This window comes from Pongo pygmaeus, chromosome 5 (assembly GCF_028885625.2).
Source record: "Pongo pygmaeus isolate AG05252 chromosome 5, NHGRI_mPonPyg2-v2.0_pri, whole genome shotgun sequence".
Lineage (NCBI taxonomy): Eukaryota > Metazoa > Chordata > Mammalia > Primates > Hominidae > Pongo > Pongo pygmaeus.
The window spans coordinates 117376323-117398442 of record NC_072378.2 but is presented as its reverse complement, the minus strand read 5'-3'; the positions used below and the strand labels follow the sequence as shown (position 1 = coordinate 117398442).

The window sequence follows — 22120 nt, the reverse complement described above, 5'->3', positions numbered from 1 at the left end:
TCTTTAGAAAGAAGAAAAATGATATAGGTCAGAAGTGCAGATCTACATGAAGAAAGGAAGAGCATTAGAGAATAAATAAGTGAAGGTAAAGTAAAAGTTTTTGTTTTTCTTAATTGACCTAATGGATAATAGTTTGTTCAAAATAGTAATAGCAATAACATATTCAATTATATCCACTTATGTATGTATGTGTGCATATATATGTGTATATTTATATTTATATTAAGCAAAATGAATCACAGCAGTGACACAAGGGATAGAAAAGAGGACTTGGGATTATTTTGTTATTATAAGGTACTGCACACCTGTGAAGTGGTATAGTGTTGTTTGAAGGTGGACTTGGATTAGTTGTAAATATACATTGCAAATTCAAGGGCAAATCACTGAAAAATGTTTTAGAAAAGTATAACTGATTCTCAACAAAGGAGAGAAAGTAGAATCATTTAGAATTCTCAATTAAAACCACAAAAGTCAGAAAAAAAGTGGAAGACAAAAGTAGGAACAAAGAACAAGGGCAACAAATGAAAAATAATAACAAATATGGTAGATCTTAATTTAACTATATCAGTAGTCACTCTGAACATCAGTGGTCTAAATACACCAACTAAAAGACAGAGGTTGTTTGAGTGGATCAACAAACAAGACTCAACTATACATTGTCTATAAGAAACCCACTTTAAATATAAAGACACGTCATATAGATCAAAAGTAAAGGGATGGAGATAGTATATCATGCTGTCGCTAATCAAATGAAAGAAGAAACAATTTCAGACAGAGCAGACTTCAGAGCAAGGAAAGTTATAAGGGATAAAGAGGGACATTACATAATGATAAAGGGATCAGTTCTCCAAGAAGATGTAATAATCCTTAAGGCATATGTCTCTAACAACAGAGCATCAAAATACATGAGGCAACAACTGATAGAACTGCAAGAAACAGATGAAGCCACTATCACCATTGAAGACTTCATGACATCTATCTATCAGAAATGGGCAAATCCAGCAGAAAAAAAATCACTAAGGATATACTGATGAACTCAATAACACCATCAATTAATTGGCTATAATGGACATCTATCTACTATTAATAATTTTTCCAACAACAGCAGAATAAACATTCTTCTCAAGCTCACATGGAACATTCACCAAGACAGACCATAAAATACACTTCAACAAATTTAAAAGAATAGAAATCATACAATATCTGTCCTCAGACTACAATGCCATTTAACTAGAAATCAATAACTGAAAGATAGAAGGAAAATCTCAGAACACTTGGAGATTAAACAACATATTTCTAAATAACAAATGGGTAAAAGAAGAAATCTCAAAAATATTTTGAACTAAAAATGAAAACAAAACATCAAAACTTACAGGAATCAGTAAAATCAGTGCTTAGAGGGAAGTTTACAGCACTGACTGCATGTATTAAAAAAAAAGATCTGAAATTATTTAAGCTTTTACCTTAGGAAACTAGAAAAAGAAGAGTAAATTAAGTCCCAAATAATAATAAGAAACAAAACTAAAACAAAAGAAAAAAATAAAAAAGAAGTATAGCAGAAATCAATGAAATTGAAACAGGAAATCAATAGAGAAAAATAAATGAAACCAAATGCTGGCTCTTTGAAAAGATAAATAAAATTGATAAGCCTCTAGCCAGGCTAAGAAAAAAAGAGAGTGGATGCAAGTTGCTAATAGTAGAAATGAAGGCGGGGACATCTCTATAGAACCCATGGAAATTAAAAGGATAATCAAGGAATACTATTAACAACTCTATGCTCACAAATTTAACAACCTAGATGAAATGGACCAATTCTTTTAAAAACACAATATGCCGAAACTCACAGAAGAAGAAATAGACAATCTGAATATGTCCACATCTATTAAATAAGTGGAATCAATAATTAATAGCCTTCTGAAACAGAAAGCACCTGGGCCAGATGGATTCAATGGTGCATTCTACCAAACATTTATGGGAAAATTATACCATCTCTACAATGTCTTTCAGAAAATTGAACCAGAGGGACTACTTCCAATTAGGCCAATGAATGAGTTTATTCTAGGCCAGAATTACCCTAAAACCAAAACTAGACAAATATATTACAAGAAAAGAAAATTTTAGACCAGTATCTCTCTTGAACATTGCAAGAATTGCAAAAGTCCTGAACAAAATCTTAGCAAATCAAATCGAGCAATATATTAAAATAGTTTTGTATCACAGTCAAGTGGGATTTATCCCAGCTATACAAGTTTGAGTCAACATTTGAAAATCAATTAATGTAGTCCACTACATCAACAGACTAAAGAGGAAAAATCAGGTGATCACATTGATAGATGCAGAAAATGCTTTTGACAAAATTCAACACCAATTCATGATGAAAAAAACCTCAGCAAACTAAGAATAGGGGTAACTTCCTTGAGAAAGAACACGTATAAAAAACTTGTTGTTAACGTCATTACTTAATAGTGAGAAATCAGAGGCTTTCTCTCTAAATCAGAAACAAGGTAAGGATGTTCCCTCTCCCAATTTCTTTTCAACATTGCAGTGGAAGTCACAGCATGCAACAATACAAGAAAAGGTATACTGATTGGGAATGAAGAAATAACGCTGTCTTTGTTCACAGATGACATGATCATCTATGTAGAAAATCTGAAAGAATTGACAAAAAGACTCCTGGAACTCATAAGTGATTATAGCAAGTTTGCAGGACACGAGGTTAATATACAAAAGTCAATCACTTTCCTGTATACCAGCAATGGACAAGTGGAATTTGAAATTTAACACACAATATCATTTACATTAACACCCACAGAAAATGAAATACTTAGGTATAAATCTAATAGCATATGCACAAAAATCTATATGAGAAAAACTACAAAACTCTGATGAAAGAAGTCAAAGTACTAAAGTGTAGAGATATTCCATGTTCATAGATAGGAAGACTCAATATTGTCAAGATGTCATTTCTTCTCAACTTATCTATAGATTCAATAAAATCCCAATGAAAGTCCCAGCTAAAGTTATTTTGTGGATATTAACAAACTGATTCTAAAGTTTACATGGCAAGGCAAAAGACCTAGAATAGGTAGGTAGCACAGTATTGAAGGAGAAGAACAAAGTTGGGGAAGGCTGATATCAACTATACGACATTCTGGGAAAGTAAAAAACTATGTAGACAGTAATAAGATCAGTAGTTGCGAGAAGGCTGGGGGAAGAAGTGGTGAATAGACAGAGCACAGAGGACTTTGAAGGCAGTGGAACTATTCTATGTGATACTATAATGGTGGATACAGATCATTACACATTTGTCCAAACCCGTAAAATGTACAACACAAAATTGAACTCTAATGTAAACTAAGGACTTTGGGTGATAATGATGTCATTGTGGGCTCATTGATTGTAACAAATGTACCACTTTGGTAGGGGTATTGATAATGGGGGAAAGTTATGCATGTGTGGAGAAAAGGAGTATCTGGGAAATCTTGGTACATTCCTCTCAATTTTGCTGTGAACCTAAAACTGCACTAAAAAATAAAGTCTTGCCAAAAAAAAAGAAGTCCACGCAGTATCTGAGGTTGAAAGACACACACAATGTGTTTGTGCCCCATACACAAACACGCTCCAAAATGAAGTCCTAAGAGTAGCATGAGTTTTTTTTTTTTTTTTTTTTAACTGGGACTCATTAAGAATATGATTAATACTCATTTATTTTCTTTTAAAAAATGGAGTCAATTTTATGTTGCTAGTTTCTAGGTACATTATTAAGAGTACTTTACCTCCATCTGCTGGAAATTTTAAGCAATTACAAGTTACTTTGGTCCTTTCTTTCTGAAGGCATTCAATTATCTTCAAAATGTATGGGATAAAAAAAAAAAAGTAAGGGAAAAACCTGTCTTTCTGTCCTGAATAATGTTTCTGACACTTCAACATGTCATATTATATCAGTTAAATAAAAGAATGACAAAATTACCAATGACCTTTGAATTAGATAATTGCTCTGATTGCTCACATGTGTATTCAGATCAGAAATCAGTACAAACTGAATATATTGGATAAATATTGGTTGAACTGGAGAGTGGTTCATCTTGTAACTTTAGTAAGGTTATCCATCTCCAAACCCCTATACTTTCCAAATGTCCTCAAACTTAGGTTCACAGTGCCCTTGACACTGTTGTTGGAGATTTTTGATGTACTTCTAATTTTAAACATTTTTTCCTGCATTTTGGAATTCATATTTGGAATTCCCAGACCAGGCCAGCATTATTTTCTCTAATTTTTCATTTTAGTCTCAGTAATGATGATAGTAATAGCTAACATTTATTTAATGTTCTTACCATGTGCTAGGGATAGAGTGATATATAAATATCTGTAAAGCAGGCTATTGTCTCTGTTTACAAAAGAGCTGGAGTAACCTTCCCAAGACCAAAAAGTTAGTAAGTGAAGGAGCTGGCTTCATCAAATTATTTGTCACTTAGACGTTTACCCCCTAATTTTCTTACTTGCTGAATGCCAAGGATGTATTTCATATGTGGCTAATATGAATTCATAAGGATCGACAACACTTACTAAATACCTAATATATGTTCAGGCACCCTCCTGGGGCTCTGGGGGAACAAAGATAATTCAAGCACAGTCTCAGCCAAAGATACTTACATTCTGGTGCTAGATGAAGAAAAGAAAGCAGCAAAAGAAAACCAAAACCAAAATCACCTGTGGCTAGTGCACTGGTAGAAGAACATGTGAAGTGGAGTGAGGACAGAGAGGAGATGTCCTTCACCTGGAATAGGAAGGCAGAAGGGGCTTCCCAGGAAAAATGATGCATGAACTGTGGCTTAAGTAAGGTTAGGCAGATGGGGAAGATCATTCCAACCTGAAGAGACTACCTATGTGAAGGGTTGGAGGGGTAGAAGTCCTGCAGTGTGTAGATAGTGTACTGTGGTTAGAGTGAAGGATGGTTTTGCATAGCAGAGATTGGATATGCGAACAGGAGCCAGATTGCACAGTGCCACGCACAATGAGTTAAAGAGTTGGCTAACTGGTGTAAGATTGTTAGATTTCATATTAAAATCATATGTGGAGTTATTTGCATATTATGTAATTATGCTGCATTTTTACGTGATGTTTTACATCAAGACTGAGAGTGAATAGGTCAAGAAGTTGTGTTCAGCTGCAAGTGACAGATTTGTGATTTTTCGAGGCTTAAGCCTGCAGTATGGTTGCGCTACTGCACTGCTCTGGGACAGACCATTCCCATTGTAGTCTCTGTGACTGGGGCTCCCTGTAGTTGTGCAGCGTGCAATGTGTTTGGTTGTAAGTGGTGGCCAGGGAGCTCCACAATGCCATCAATCACCTGGACTTGATCTTTCCCCAAACTTCCTTAGTGAGTCCTTTATTCAATTCTCACAAGGTGACTGCCGCCCCTCTTGCATAGTGTCCGCCTCCTGGGTTGGGGGAGGGTGAAGGACAGAGGTGTGCCACAGTGATAAGCACATCTGACTAACCAGATCGTGTCACATGATTGTTTGGGCTGCAATCAAACTTCAGAAACAGGTTTTCCTCCCAGCATGCTGCCCTGAACAATATCAGATATATATGAACTTGAAGAAAAGGAGAGGACATTGGGTAGACTGTAGCAGTACATACTACACATACCACATACAGTATCAAGCTGCAGCCATTTTTGTTTCTTCAAAGAGAATATTATTTCAAATCATTTTCATATTTATCTTTTCAAGCAAAAGTTATGTATGCTCTACAAATTTCTTTCTAACCTTTGATATTATTCTTGTTAAAAATCTGCTTTTCCTCTCATGTATATATGTATAGATATTTAATCTTTTGGTTTCTTCTTATTTTAGATAAAGCGTTTCTGTCTCTAGCTTCAGACACTGTGGAACCAACTATACTTAATGCCGCTAACACTAGCCTCACAATCAGATTACCTCTGGCCAAGACAAACCTCACATGGTATGGCATCACCAGCCCTACTCCAACATACTTGGTTTATTATGCAGAAGTTAATGACAGGAAAAACAGCTCTGACTTGAAATATAGAATTCTGGTAAGATTGGAACTAGTGGTCTTTGCCTTTTCACGAGATGTTCTTTTTCGATATAAAATTATGAGCCATAGTAAAGTATTTCCTATATGTTCTGAAATGGACTAGTATGCAACTTTTTTACAGCTAATGATTCATCAAAACATATTGTGTTCTAGTTTTCTTGACTGGGAGTAAGTTAAGCTTCAAGGAAGTATATCAACTCTTGCCCATTGATGGATTGCCATGGTAACAGTTTTCTGAGTGTCCAGAAAGAATTGGGTTTATTCCCCTCCCTGATTATCTAATTATCCTCAGAGAGAGTGATAGAGACTTATTTTTGCGGCCTATGGAGCAGACTGAAGATTGAGGAGTAAGAAATGAACTGGATGGAAAGAACATTGCCTTATACCTCTTCTCCACAGCATTTATCTAATATAAAAATTGTACATTATATTTTGTCTTTTGTTTCCTATGTGCAGAGAAATGTACTGCTATGCAGATACTGTTTTTAGTCATCATTGTATGCCTAGCACTTGGCACAGTTATTGGCACTGTGTAGGCATTCACTAGATATTTCTTGAATTAATTGGCACTATTCATTCAATCATTGAATGATGAAATGTATTCATTAGTATTTCAGTTGTCTTAGTGATGGAATCACATATATCCAATATTTTGCTTTGTGCTTGGCTTTATTTAGCCTGTTCAAAAGGTGAAATTGACTAACTATTGGACGTTAAACACTATATGTTTTCCCATAAAGTGTATGTAATTTTTCATTACTTCCTTAATTTTGTCTAATTAATAACCCTTTTCACACATTTCTAAAATAAGTAATTTCAGATAGATTAGATCATTTGGCTGGTCAAGATTGGACTTGCAGCACTGGACATGTCTTTATTAAATTTAATCTATCTTATTGTCTTCCTATTGATTAACAGTGGTCTAAGACAGTGGTTCTCAACCTTGGCGGCACATTAAAGCTTTAAAAAAAAAAAAAAACACTGTGCATCTAGGCTTCACCCCAGATAACTCAATCAGAATCTCTGGCAATAGAACCCAGGCATAGTAGTTTCTTAAAACTTCCCAGATGATAGCAAAGTATAAAAAAAGTTGAGAACCATTGGTCTAAGGAAAGTCTTTTTACTCTCTTAAACTTTATTTCTAAGAATGATTAGATAATATAAAAATATTTTATTGTATTCACATATGTGTCACATGTTTTCTACCATCTTGCTGAATTTCTAATACAATGTTAATGAAATAGTGTCCTCTTCTAGGAATTTAACTTCCCATGTGAAATGATTTATGCCACAAAACCAACTGAGGGCTACCAATCATTTGGTATTTATTCTTGGAAATATTGAACAACTCGGGTCTGGGTAGATTGGGCAGTGGTATTACCATTAATAATCCAGAATTTAAAATAAATTAACTTTTTTGAGCCTTTAACTTTGTTCTCTCTTTGATTAAATAATTTCTACCAATTTGTATAAAATGTTAAGAATAAGATATTGATTTTTAAAAAATCAATTACAGGAATTTCAGGACAGTATAGCTCTTATTGAAGATTTACAACCATTTTCAACATACATGATACAGATAGCTGTAAAAAATTATTATTCAGATCCTTTGGAACATTTACCACCAGGAAAAGAGATTTGGGGAAAAACTAAAAATGGAGGTAAGTTATGGGCTTGGTGTGGGTTTCTCAAGCAGAATATTGTGATATATGTGATGTGTACGTCGATGTTTATTTTTTAAAATCTGAATGCGAAGTAATTTTAGTAAGCTTTTTTAAGTTTAATAAGAAAAATGTGTTTGTAGAAAACTTTGACCTGACTCTTATTCTAACCCCTGAAGTTGACTAATAATATTCTATCAAAATAGAAAGCAACTAGGAGGTAAAACATTGAAATCAATATTGTTTGACCAAGAAACACATTATTTGGTCTCACCACACAGTGTCACTCTTTTTCCAGATACTCATAGGTTTCTGTACATGTGGTGAGCTGTAGAAAAACCAAGCCTTTTTTCTATGTGAATTTTACTGAGGCCTGAGGTGTAAAGTTATGCAACAGTATTGTCTTAAAGAAAATAGGTCTAAAAAGGTTTTCTAAGAACTGATGAGGTGGTGATTATTATGAGGTGATGACATTTATTTCAGATGTCTCTGATGATATTCACAAAACTCACCCAAATTGGGTATTCCCCATTAGCCATATCCTCGAGCTGGAGTCAGAGAATGATTTGGTCACTGGGCAAAAATAAGTGGGAGCCTTTTAGGCAGTCTGTTAACCTACGATTATAGAAGAGGCTGACTTTCTTTCTGGACATCTGTTATTTATTCTACTCATACCATATGATTATTCTTCAACCCAAACTCCATTACTTCTTTCCATCTTTCAGCGCTATTGCAGCATCGTTTATCATTCCTCGCTATTTATTTCAGTACCAGAGGCAGTGCAACTCATTAATACAACTGTGCGGTCAGACACCAGCCTCATTATATCTTGGAGAGAATCTCACAAGCCAAATGGACCTAAAGAATCAGTCCGCTATCAGTTGGCAATCTCACACCTGGCCCTAATTCCTGAAACTCCTCTAAGACAAAGTGAATTTCCAAATGGAAGGCTCACTCTCCTTGTTACTAGACTGTCTGGTGGAAATATTTATGTATTAAAGGTACAGTGAGTCTACTAGGCACTCTTTATTGTCATTCTCAAGTGCAAGGCTCTCAAAAGGTTAAACAATTGTTCTTTTTTACCAAAAGGTTCTTGCCTGCCACTCTGAGGAAATGTGGTGTAAAGAGAGTCATCCTGTCACTGTGGAAATGTTTAACACACCAGAGAAACCTTATTCCTTGGTTCCAGAGAACACTAGTTTGCAATTTAATTGGAAGGCTCCATTGAATGTTAACCTCATCAGATTTTGGGTTGAACTACAGAAGGTAGACTTTTAATGCAAGTCTTTATTTTATGATATAGAATAAATTGGAAAGGCCTTTTTCATGCATCTAGAACATGCTCCTGTATAAATAAACAATATATTTGACAACTTTCATTGATTTATGTTTGGCATGCAGAAGCAGTAAGTTATACAGACTAATTTCTGTTGGGAAGAATTCTCAGGGAAATTAATTTGCTTTTAAAAGGCTTTATGTAAAAGGGTGTAAGTTATAGTGTACTAATTTTGTAATATTTTACTTAGTTTAGATGTTAGCATGGTTCTCTGGTTTAAAGTCCATAGTAACTTGGTGTTTCCTATGAAAAAAAAAAGAAAAAGAACTGAAGAAACAGAAAACCAAAACCTTGTTTAGAAATGTTCTTTTCATCATTTAAGGGCTGTGCAGTAACAAGAGAGAAGTAAACCATAAAACCAGCTTATTCTAAAGTAGTTTCGTTGTTGGCTTGCAAACTTTAAATGATTCCTTATCCAAAACTTTTCATGCTTTAACCAATAAGAAAGCACCCACTAAATTTTAAGGCATCAATTAACCTGGTTAATTCATTGATGGGGAAAGCCTACATTGACTTTTATGGTGATAAACTTAAAATTGATTATTAAGTTTTTATAATTGCTACTTGTTATTTTAACTATTATATATTTGCATGTGCATGTTTGTATATTTCTGGGCCTATGTATGTGTACACATTTTTAAAGATTAGTTAGAAATGTTTTGTTCAGTGGTAAGTCAAAAAGCAAATCAGTATAATCATGGCCTCACTACTTCTTAAAAATGCAGTTATTCCCCAGGATGTTTAAAAATTATTATGTAAGGTATTTTTGTGATCTTATACTTTATAGATAAAAACTGTGAAAACTGTGGAACAACACTGAATATTGAGTTGATAAACTCAAAGGCCATAGTTTCATTGGACTTTTTCCGTTGAGCATGTTTCTGATGATTTGTTGCCTGTCTAAAAAATTGCCACCTTATAAAAATGCAGTTAAATTGGAGAAACTGGAGGAGTGCCTTTTAAAAAGACATCTATTTTAGTAAACTTAATGCAGTTCAGTCTAAAACCAAGAGGAAGGATGTAAAGTTCATTTCCAAGATTATCAAAGAAATGAAATGGGAAAAGACTTCAGAGATAATTGACACCCTAGCCTCTCATTTTATTGATCAGAAATGGAGACCTAGACAGATGCCAGATGTCACCAGGCAGAGAAAAACCCCAGGGCTGACTTCTCCCTACAGCAGTGCTATTAGGGTGCTGTCCGTGGAAGGAGGAGGAGTCATTAAGTCATCCATCCCACTCTTTAAAGTTTGGGGAGAAGGACAGCAGACAGAGATCTCCTGGTTGAGTTCTCATGACTTTCATGCAGTGCTTTTTGTTTCTAAACTTCCTCTGTTTTCACACTTGCTCAACACAGGTTCCAGGCAGACCATTTAGAAAATCATGAAGCTGCAAATACAAGATAGAGTCATTTGTACATGAGTGGCCATCTACAAATACTAACTATGAGTACAGTAAAATTCAGTGGTTCTGCAAGGGTTGATGAGTGCTATATAGTCAGAAAGTGCTGTCTCTTTTGAACAACTTGAACCTGTCTCACAATGACAGGACAGCTGGGAATAATATCGTAACTCCATACTGAAACTCTGAGGAGTTGGCAATAAAAGGGAATATTTGTCTTTCTAATTAGTAATGTTTTAGAAAGGAAACAGGAAGAAAACGATAAACTTTGTCTCTGTCATTTCTGTCAAAATTTCCTTATCTGAAAAATGAGGGAACTAGAGCACAAGGTGAAGTTTCTATCTAGATCAGGGATGTCCAATATTTTGTCTTCCCTGGGCCATACTGAAAGAACTGTCTTGGACCACATGTAAAATATACTAACAGTAACGATAGCTGATGAGCTAAACAAAATTCCCTAAAAAAATTCATAATGTTTAAAGAAAGTTTACGAATTTGGGTTGGGCTACATTCAAAGTCGTCCTGGGTCACATGTGGCCCACAAGCTGAAAGTTGGACAAGCTTGATCTAGATCTTAAATTCTATATAATATAAGAAACTCACAACAGTGTATAGAAGAAGCACATATTTTAAATGGGGAGGAAACAAATAATTTTGTTTGGTAAATTTTTTCATGGAAGCCCATTAAAATTGTGTTTTTCTCAGCTGTTCAGGCAAATCCCTAGCAGAACCATAAGTTTCTGAAGTTCCAAACTCTCAGACATCTTAGCTCACACTCCCCCTCACTCCCACCCACATAATTTGAAAATCCCTCTATGGTAGCCTTCACCCCTGCACTTGTTGGCTTCTGACAAATGGAAAGTCCTGACACCCTTGTGATTTACTGGGATATCCTGTGGCACCTCTCCAAGTTGGTGGTCTGCCCAGACATTCATTGCTGTGGTGATGCCAACACTCTACCGCTCTACCGTTTTCCAGTGGTACCCTTGGTCAAACATCTGACATTTCAAGGAGCTCTGATAATTTCTTGATGGTTTGGAATGCTGGGTTACCTAGACTATTCACTATAGGTAATTTCTCCATCAGATAATGAAGGAGACAGAACCATAAAGAGAAATTAATTTCTCTCTCTCTGAGGTTCACAGTAAATATTATGGATTCAATGCATCTGTTTCATTAAGCTATTAAGCTAAATGTCTCAGCAGGATTGATACATTTATGAGTTTAGTGCAGGCAATGTCCCTGATATCAGCAGTTCTATTTTTTAAGTTTTCATTCCTTCCATTCCCTTATTCCCCTTTCTTATTGTACATAGTGGTCTACTGACTGAAAATGCTATAGAGAATCATTCCTTACTGAATAGAAAACTAATATAAAGTATCTATTTAATGAAATGATGTGACCTCATGAGTGTTAAGTGAAAAAGAAGATATAAATTAAGTTTATTTATGGAAACTGACCTTTCTATGAAATTCTGCAGGGAAAATACATCAAGAACCCTTGACAAATTGCCATATCTTTTTGTCTTTTCCTATTTGTATGTTAAGAAATTATCATTTTCAAATAATGATACTAAGGATCCAAATATACAGATTTTTAAAAAGCAGTGTCACAGAGCAAGAAATTTCAGATAGCTGCAATTAGAGGCCCAATATCTAAAGTGGAATGAAAACAAGATTTTCTGTATTTAGCTTCTAGCCTTGCTACTTAGTAGCTTCATAATAGTGGGCAAAAGTTTTCTTCTTTTTGCTATGTAGGCTTCCAGTGTATAAAAATAAAGAATTCTGTTTACATGTCTGAAGAGGGTGTTAGGAGGAAAAAAAAAGTCTTAGTTTGTAAGTCACTGTGGACTTCTTTATCAAAATATGTAATCAAAACATGTAAAAATATTATTGCTATGAAATTAACAAATCCCTGGGATTTGAAATTACCATTGTTTTGATCCATCGTTGTCCCACAGCGATGGATTTGCATTCTTAGCCATCCTGATTAAATGTAGGTATCTACCCTTTGGGATAACAAGAAGTCATAGCTGTGAATCTTCCTCGATGATATATAGTCAGAGGTGTATGTCCCACTTTGAGCTTCTCCCATGAACAGTCATGTAAATCAGTTTATCTTGTCATAAAAAGCAAAACGACTATAGGCAGTGGGGTAATGTTTGGGATCATTCATAAAGAAGTTCTTATTCTTTATTAGAAAAGAATGCTTAAATTTTAATCACTTGCTATAAGCCTATACATTTTTGTGTTTTAAGAATATTTTCTTAGAGAAACAAAAATATTAATCGAGACTTCTTTTTCTAGTGGAAATACAATGAGTTTTACCATGTTAAAACTTCATGCAGCCAAGGTCCTGCTTATGTCTGTAATATCACAAATCTACAGCCTTATACTTCATATAATGTCAGAGTAGTGGTGGTTTATAAGACGGGAGAAAATAGCACCTCACTTCCAGAAACCTTTAAGACAAAAGGTGAGTACTAACATACTCAATACTCAAAAAACTCTGTGTTTCAGTTCTTTTCTTATCACTTATTTCACTAATCCTAAAGATATATGAAATTGTTCTTTAAAAGCAGTACATTATTATTTCTAGAACTTGAATGAAGAAATTGAGAAAATATAGGAGACCTTTCAGGCAGTAATGAAATAATACTGGCTGGGTCTGGTTGGATCCTGAACTGGGCAAAATTACTTCTTCTTTCAGTATCCTTATTTCATGTCTAGCTATGACAATTTTGTGGTGATAACTATATGAAAATAGTGTTACTGAGTGTTCAAAAATATTTATTGGCTACTATATTTGAGATACTAAGATGAAAAATATAAGAAGTTCATTAAAAATTAACTAGTGTTCTGAAAGATATACCTTAACTCTTGAGATGAGCTCTATAAGAATGGAAGGAACAAAGATCTAGAACAAGGAATACCATTTGACCCAGAAATTACATTACTAGTTATATACCCAAAGGAATATAAATCATTCTGTTACAAAGATACATGCACACGTATGTTCACTGTAGCACTATTCACAATAATGAATCATTTGGAATCAACCCAAATGGCAATCAGCATTAGACTGGATGAAGCAAATGTGGTACATATACACCATGGCATACTATGCAGCCGTAAAAAGGAATGAGATAATGTTTTTTGCAGGGATATGGATGAAGCTGGAAGCCATTAACCTCAGCAAACTAATGCAGGAACAGAAAACCAAACACTGCGTGTTCTCACTTACAAGTGGGAGCTGAACAATGAGAACGCATGGACACAAGGAGGGGAACAACATACACTGGGGCCTGTCGGGGGAGGGGTGGGGGGAGAGAGAGCATTAGGAAAAATAGCTAATGCATGCTGGGCTTAATACCTAGGTGATGGATTGCTAGGTGTAGTAAACCACCACGGGACATGTTTACCCATGTAACAAACCTTCACATCCTGCACGTGTACCCCAGAACTAAAAATTAAAAAATTAAAAAAAAGAATGGAGGGAAAATGCTCCAAAACTTATGATAATTTTCTTTATTTTCACTTATCGCTTATTTTGTTTCAAGTTGAGATATATTGTTAATCTTATCACTAATTCATCAAATCCATCACTAATAAAAACTTCAAATGCTCATTAAAAATATGTAATCATATCAGAATATTTCTGAATTTTTTTTTAAGTTTCTTCTTAAAAAAATAAGATACATGTGCAGAACGTGCAGGTTTGTTACATAGGTATACATGTGCCATGGTGGTTTGCTGCACCTATTGACCTGTCCTCTAAGTTCCCTCCCCTCAGCTCCTATCCCTCAACAGGCCCTGGTGTGTGCTGTTCCCCTCTCTGTATCCATGTGTTCTCAGTGTTCAACTCCCACTTATGAGTGAGAACATGTGGTGTTTTGTTCTCTGTTCCTGTGTTAGGTTGCTGAGGATGATGGCTTCCAGCTTCATCCATGTCCCTGCAAAGGACATGATCTCATTCCTTCTTATGGCTGCATAGTATTCCATGGTGTATATGTACCACATTTTCTTTATCTGGTTTGTCATTGATGGATTGGCTTGGTTCCATGTCTTTGTTATTGTAAATAGTGCTGCAATAAACAAACGTGTGCATGTGTCTTTATAGTAGAATGATTTATATTACTTTGGGTATGTACTCAATAATGAGATTACTGGGTCAAATGGTATTTCCGGTTCTAGATCCTTGAGGAATCGCCATACTGTCTTCCACAATGGTTGAAATAATTTACTTTCCCACCAGAAGTGTAAAAGTATTCCTATTTCTCCACATCCTCATCAGCATCTATTGTTTCCTGACTTTTTAATAATCACCATTCTGACTGGCATGAGATGGTATCTCATTGTAGTTTTGATTTGCACTCCTCTGATGATCAGTGATATTGAGCTTTTTTTCATATGTTTATTGGCTGCATAAATGTCCTTTTTGAGAAGTGTCTGTTCATATCTTTTGTCCACTTTTTGATGGGGTTGTTTGTCTTTTTCTTGTAAATATGTTTAAGTTCCTTGTACATTCTGGATATTAACCCTTTTTCAGATGGATAGAATGCAAAAATTTTCTCCCATTCTGTAGGTTGTCTGTTCACTCTGATGATAGTTTCTTTTGCTGTGCAGAAGCTCTTTAGTTTAGTTAGATCTCATTTGTCTATTTTGGCTTTTGTTGCCATTGCTTTTGGTGTTTTAGTCATGAAGTCTTTGCCCATGCCTATGTCCTGAATGGTATTGCCTTGGTTTTCTTTTAGGGTTTTTATGGTTTTGGTTTTTACATTTAAATGTTTAATCCATCTTGAGTTAAATTTTGTATAAGGTGTAAGGAATGGGCCCAGTTTCAGTTTTCTGCATACGGCTAGCCAGTTTTCCCTGCACCATTTACTAAATAAGAGATCTTTTCCTCATTGCTTGTTTTTGTTAGGTTTGTCGAAGATCAGATGGTCGTAGATGTGTGGTGTAATTTCTGAGGTCTCTGTTCTGCTCCATTGGTCTATATATTTGTTTTGGTATCAGTACCATGCTGTGTTACTGTAGCCTTGTAATATAGTTTGAAGTCAGGTAGCATGATGCCTCCAAGTTTGTTCTTTTTGCTTAGGATTGTCTTGGCTACATGGGGTCTTCTTTGATTCTATGTGAAATTTAAAATAGCTTTTTCTAATTCTATGAAGAATGTCAATGGTAGTTACATGAGAATAGCATTGAATCTATAAATTACTCTGGGCAGAATGGCCATTTTCATGATACTCATTAATCCTGTCCATGGGGATGGAATGTTTTTCCATTTGTTTGTGTCCTTTCTTATTTCCTTGAGCAATGGTTTGTAGTTTTCCTTGAAGAGGTCCTTCACATCACTTGTTAGCTATTGTGAATGGGAGTTCATTCATGATTTGGCTCTCTGCTTGCCTATTGTTGGTGTAAAGGAATGCTTGTGATTTTTGCACATTGATTTTTTATCTTGAGACTTTGCTGAAGTTGCTTATCAGTTCAAGAAGTTTTTGGGCTGAGATGATGGGGTTTTCTAAATACAAAATTAAGTCATCTGCAGAGACAACTTGACTTCCTCTCTTCCTGTTTGAATACCCTTTATTTCTTCCTCTTGCCTGATTGCCCTGACCAGAACTTCCAATACTATGTTGAATAGGAGTGGTGAGAGTGGACATCCTTGTCTTGTACTGGTTTTCAATGGGAATTCTTCCAGGTTTTGCTCATTCAATATGATATTGGCTGTAGATTTCTCATAAATAGTTCTTATTATTTAGAGATATGTTCCATCAAAACCTAGTTTATTGAGAGTTTTTAACATAAAGAGATGTTGATGTTGAATTTTATCAAAGGCCTTTTCTGCATCTATTCAGATAATCACGTGATTTTTGTCTTTGGTTCTGTTCATGTGATGGATTACATTTATTGATTTGCATATGTTGAATCAGCCTTGCATCCCAGGGATGAAGCCGACTTTTTCGTGGTGGATATGTTTTTTGATGTGCTGCTGGATTCAGTTTGCCAGTATTTTATTGAGGATTTTTACATCAATGTTTATCAGGTATATTGGCCTGAAGTTTGTTGTTGTGTCTCTTCCCAGTTTTGGTATCAGGATGATGCTGGCTTCATAAAATGAATTAGGAAGGAATTCCTCCTTTTCTATTGTTTGGAACAGTTTCAGAAGGAATGGTACCAGCTCCTCTTTGTATTTCTGGTAGAATTCAGCTGTGAATCCATCTGGTCCTGGGCTTTTTTTGGTTGGTAGGCTATTAATTACTGCCTCCATTCCAGAGCTTGCTACTGGTCTAGTCAGGGATTCAACTTCTTCCTGGTTTAGTCTTGGTGTATGCATCCAGGAATGTATCCATTTCTTCTAGATTTTCTAGTTTATTTGCATAGAGGAGTTCATAGTATTGTCTGGTGGTATTTTGTATTTCTGTGGGGTCAATGGTGATATCCCCTTTATCATTTTTTTTGTGTCTATTTGATTCTTCTCTGTCTCCTTCTTTGTCTAGCTAGCAGTCTATCTATTTTGTTATTTATTTTATTTTTTAAAAAAACGGCTCCTGGATGTGTTGATTTTTTTGGAGGGCTTTTTGTGTCTTTATCTCCTTCAATTCTTCTCTGATCTTAATTATTTCTTGTCTTCTGCCAGCTTTTGGATTAGTTTGCTCTTGCCTCTCTAGCTCTTTTAATTGTGATGTTAGGGTGACGATTTGAGATCTTTCTGGCTTTCTAATGTGGGCATTTAGTGCTATGAATTTTCCTCTTAACACTGCTTAGTTGTGTCCCAGAGATTCTGGTACATTGTCTCTGTTCTCATTTGTTTCAAAGAACTTATTTATTTCTGCCTTAATTTCATTATTTACCCAGGAGCCACTCAGGAGCAAGTTGTTCAATTTCCATGAAATTGTGTGGTTTTGAGTGAGTTTCTTAATCCTGGGTTCTAATTTGATTGCACTGTGGTCTGAGAGACTGTTTGTTATGATTTCAGCTCTTTTGCATTTGCTGAGGAGTGTTTTACTTCCAATTATGTGGTAGATTTTAGAATAAGTACCATGTGGCACTCAGAAGAATGTATATTCTGTTGATTTGGGCTAGAAAGTTCTGTAGACATCTACTAGGTCCACTTGATCCAGAGCTAAGTTCAAGTCCTGAATATCCTTGTTAATTTTCTGTCTTGTTGATCTGTCTAATACTGGCAGTGGGGTGTTAAAGTTTCCCACTATTATTGTGTGGGAGTCTAAGTCTCTTTGTAGGTCTCTAAGAACTTGTTTTGTGAGTCTGGGTGCTCTTGTATTGGGGGCATATATATTCAGAATAGTTAGCTCTTCTTGTTGAATTGTTCCCTTTACCATCATATAATGCCCTTCTTCGTCTATTTTGATCTTTGTTGGTTTAAAGTCTGTTTTGTCAGAGACTAGGATTGCAACCCCTACTTTTTTTTTTTTTTTTTTTTTTTTGCTTTCCATTTGCTTGGTAAATTTTCCTCAGTCCCTTTATTTTGAGCCTGTGTGTGTCTTTGCATGTAAGATGGATCTCCTGAATACAACACGCCAATGGGTCTTGACTCCTTATCCAATTTGCTGGTCTGTATCTTTTAATTGGGGCATTTAGCCCCTTTACATTTAAGGTAGGTATTGTTATGTGAGTTTGATCCTGTCACCATGATGCTATTTGGTTATTTTGCATGCTAGTTGATGCAGTTTCTTCATAGTGTCATTGATCTTTATACTTTGGTGTGTTTTTGCAATGGCTGGTACCAGTTTTTCCTTTCCATATTTAGTGCTTATTTCAGGAGCTGTTGCAGGGCAGGCCTGGTGGTAACAAAATCCCTCAGCATTTGCTTGTCTGGAAAGGATTTTATTTCTCCTTCGCTTATGAAGCTTAGTTTGGCTGGATATGAAATTCTGGGTTGAAAATTCTTTTCTTTAAGAATGTTGATATTGGCCCCCAATCACTTCTGGTTTGTAGGGTTTATGTTGAGAGGTCCACTGTTAGTCTGATGGGCTTCCCTTTGTAGGTGACCTGGCCTTTCTCTCTGGCTGCCCTTAACAGTTTTTACTTGACTTCAACCTTGGAGAATCTGATGATTATGTGTCTTGGGGTTGATCTTCTCATGGAGTATCTTAATGGTGTTCTCTGTGTTTGCCGAATTTGCATGTTGGCCTGTCTTGCTAGGTTGGGGAAGTTCTCCTGGATAATATACCGAAGTGTGTTTTCTGGCTTGTTTCCATTTTCCCCATCTCCTTCTGGTACTCCAAGCTATCATAGGTTCAGTCTTTTTATGAAGTCTCATATTTCTTGGAGGCTTTATTCATTCCTTTTCATTCTTTTTTCTCTCTTCTTGTCAGCATGTCTTATTTCAATAAGGTGGTCTTCAGACGCTGATATCTTCTCTTCCACTTGGTCGATTCAGCTGTTGACATTTGTGTATGCTTCACGAAGTTCTTGTGCTGTGTTTTTCAGCCCCATCAGGCCATTTATGTTCCTCTTCAAACTGGTTATTCTAGTTAGCAATTCCTCCAACTTTTTATCAAGGTTCTTAGCTTCTTTGCATTGGGTTAGAACATACTCCTTTAGCTTATCATAGTTTTTTACTACCCATCTTGTGAAGCCTACTTCTGTCAGTTCATCCATCTGATCCTCCGCCCAGTTCTGCACCCTTAATGGAGACATTGTGATCATTTGGAGGAGAAGAGGCACTCTGGCCTTTTGGATTTTCAGCATTTTTTTCATTGGCTCTTTCTCATCTTCGTGAGTTTGTCTAGTTGTGGTCTTTGAGGCTGCTGACCCTTGTATGGGTTTTTTGTGGGGGCCCTTGTTGTTGTTGTTGATGATGCTGTTGTTGTCACTTTCTGCTTGTTTGTTTTTCTTTCAATAGTCACTTCCCTCTTCTGTAGGGCTGCTGCAGTTTGCTGGGGTTCACTTAAGGCCTTATTCATCTGATTTACTCCCACGCCTGGATATGTAACTCAAGGAGGCTGGAGAACAGCAAAAATCGGTGTCTGCTCCTTCTTCTGGGACCTCTGACCTCAAGGGGCACCAATCTGATGCCAGTAGGATCGCTCCTGTATAGGGTGTCCTGACAATCCCTGTTGGAGGGTCTCACCCAGTTGGGTGGCACCAGGAGGAGGACCCATTTAACGAAGCACTTTGTCCCCTGGTGGAGAGGGTGTGTTTTGCTGTGGGGAAGCCCACTTGTCTGGACTTCCCAGATTCCTCAGAACTACCAGGAGGAGAGGCTAAGTCTGTTGGTCCGCAGAGACTGCAGCCACCACTCCCCCTAGGGGCTCAGGCCCAGGGAGATCTGAATTCTGTCCCTGAGCCTCTGGCTGCAGTTACTGGAGATTCTGCAGGGAAGCCCTACCCACTGAGGAAGGATGGGTCAGGGTTAGACCTGAAGAGGCACTCTGGCCACTGACTACCACAGCTGGTGTGTTAGGTTGTGGCGACAAATCTTGGGACCAAGCTGTCCAGCCTCGCTGGCTCCAGCAGGGGAAAAGCACAGCCTGGAGCTATAGAAATGGATGCTGCATTTCCCCCCGGCCAGGGAGATTAGCGTGTTAGGCAGTTGGGAGTCCCAGTGCTGGCTGCTGCCCCTCCCTCAAGGAGCTCAAAGGGCTTAGACAGCAGGCAGCAGAAGCCTGTGCTGGTCACCCCTCCCCCAGGGAGTTCAGTAGGCTTAAGCAGATTCCAGCTGAGAGGCCATAAGAATCTGCACATTCTAGGGTTGGGATGCTAGGCCCTGGTGGTGTGGGTTCGAGAGTGGGATCTTCCAATCCATGAGTTGCACAGTTCTGTGGAAAAAGCAGTTTCCCTGGCTGGGTAGCCTGCTCACTCGCCGCTCCCCTTGGCTGGAGGGGAGGGGGTTCCCCTTCCCTGTGTGGTTCTCAGGTGAGCTCACCGCACTTCCTTCTCTCTGTGGGTCACGCCAGCCTTATAGTCAATTTTGATGAGCCAATCTAGATACCTTGCTGGTGAAGGATTCACACACTTATTATGGTTTTTTTCAATAGAAACCTCTGAACGCAGTTGCTTCTAGTCGGCCATCTTGGCCCCGCCTCTTAATATTTCTTTAATGTTATTTGTCTTTCCTCTTAATATATTCTGTAGAAAGATTTCAATGCAGAAGATTAATACTTCAAACATATCAATCAATATTTTCTTTTTTTCCCCAAAGCTGGAGTCCCAAGTAAACCAGGCATTCCCAAATTACTAGAAGGGAGTAAAAATTCAATACAGTGGGAGAAAGCCGAAGATAATGGATGTAGAATTATATACTATATCCTTGAGATAAGGTATGTGTGTTTGCAAAGTACTTGTAAATGACAAAGAACTAAGAAGATAATTATAAAGTAATCAAAAGTAACACTATTTATGCAAATGTATTTATATACAAACACAAAGATCTTTAGTTTAAGGACTCACATGCATCATTACGTTCTTTGCTCAATTCCTAGACGTTGGTCTTGGCATGCTAATTATAAAACAGATCACATCATTCTCCAAAATCTCTAACTGCTCATTGACACTTTATGGAAATTGTTTGATCATAGGCTTATGCAACCAGTGTTTACTTAATATCAGTTTTGTTTAAAAAGTTTAGCTGATGTTTAATGTTAAATGATGATGGCATGTAAATTCCTGATGATAATTTGCTTTAGCAAGGTGAATACTCTCTAGTGAGAATTGGTGATGAAGTAGATATTTTTCATACTGTAAAATTAGGTCAGGTTCTGAAATGGTCTGAAGTGTAGAGGTCACACAGGATTCTTTATTCATTGGGAAGATTACAGTTTGCAGTGTGTTCCCAGGGACAGAAAACACACCATCGATGAAAACCAGCCACTGATGAACAGCCTCAGACCTGGCCAGTACGGGGAGCACGTGAACCATAACTGCCTCAGGACTGATTTCACGCCAACTTGAGGGGAGGATTCCAAATTCCAAAGACACTCCTCTCACAGGACTATGAAACCATCTTTTAAGAAGTTCCAAGGACAAAAGTCACTTCCATAATTATAGTCCTGGCAACTTGATCTTTAGATCTATTTTTGCTTCATCTGGCTCTGGCATTCCCATAACCTTAAAAAATGTTCCTGTTCATACTACAGAATTCCCTTGGCCCTTATTTCTAATTGAAACCTCCTTGAAGTTTCTGTTGCTGCTTTTCATGCAGAGTGAAATACATTCTAACCTGCAGAACTGTCTTGGTGGTTTGTGACTGTAATGATGTTCATCAATCAGGTCACACATCAGGTTTTTGCTAGGACCTCTTTAGTGTGTTACCCTGAGTAACACCTTAAGTGCTACTAAAATGACTCCATCTAAATACTTTGCATACTCCTTGCTCCAGGTCTCCACTGTCAGGACATGGACTATAGGATGACTGAATGATTGTTGTAACTTCAGTATCTCAAAATAAGTCCTTCAGTCAGGACACTCTAGTTAGACTCTGTGTACTCGCTGATGGGGTAGTGGAAGTGCAAAGTGCATGAACTTGGGAGTTGAACAAGCCTTATTAGTTTCAAAAGGTTGCCACAATGAAGGACCACCAACTGGGTGGCTTGAAACAGTAGACATTTATTCTTACAGCTCTAGAGGTTAGAAGTCTGAAACCAACGTATAGCGGGACTGCTTGTTCTGATGGTTCTAGGGCAGAATTCATCTTT

General features: G+C 36.8%; 1 protein-coding gene across 3 annotated transcripts in view; it reads left to right on the top strand.

The window, feature by feature from the left end:
- The window catches only part of ROS1 (ROS proto-oncogene 1, receptor tyrosine kinase), a 156993-nt gene that overhangs the window by 94287 nt on the left and 40586 nt on the right, over positions 1-22120 (top strand). For all 3 annotated transcript variants that reach the window (XM_054491542.2, XM_054491544.2, XM_054491543.2), the window contains 6 exons: positions 5859-6061; positions 7580-7724; positions 8493-8725; positions 8814-8990; positions 12768-12936; positions 20629-20746. In XM_054491542.2, coding sequence (XP_054347517.2) covers positions 5859-6061; positions 7580-7724; positions 8493-8725; positions 8814-8990; positions 12768-12936; positions 20629-20746 — 1045 coding nt within the window. The remainder of the gene's footprint in view (positions 1-5858; positions 6062-7579; positions 7725-8492; positions 8726-8813; positions 8991-12767; positions 12937-20628; positions 20747-22120) is intronic.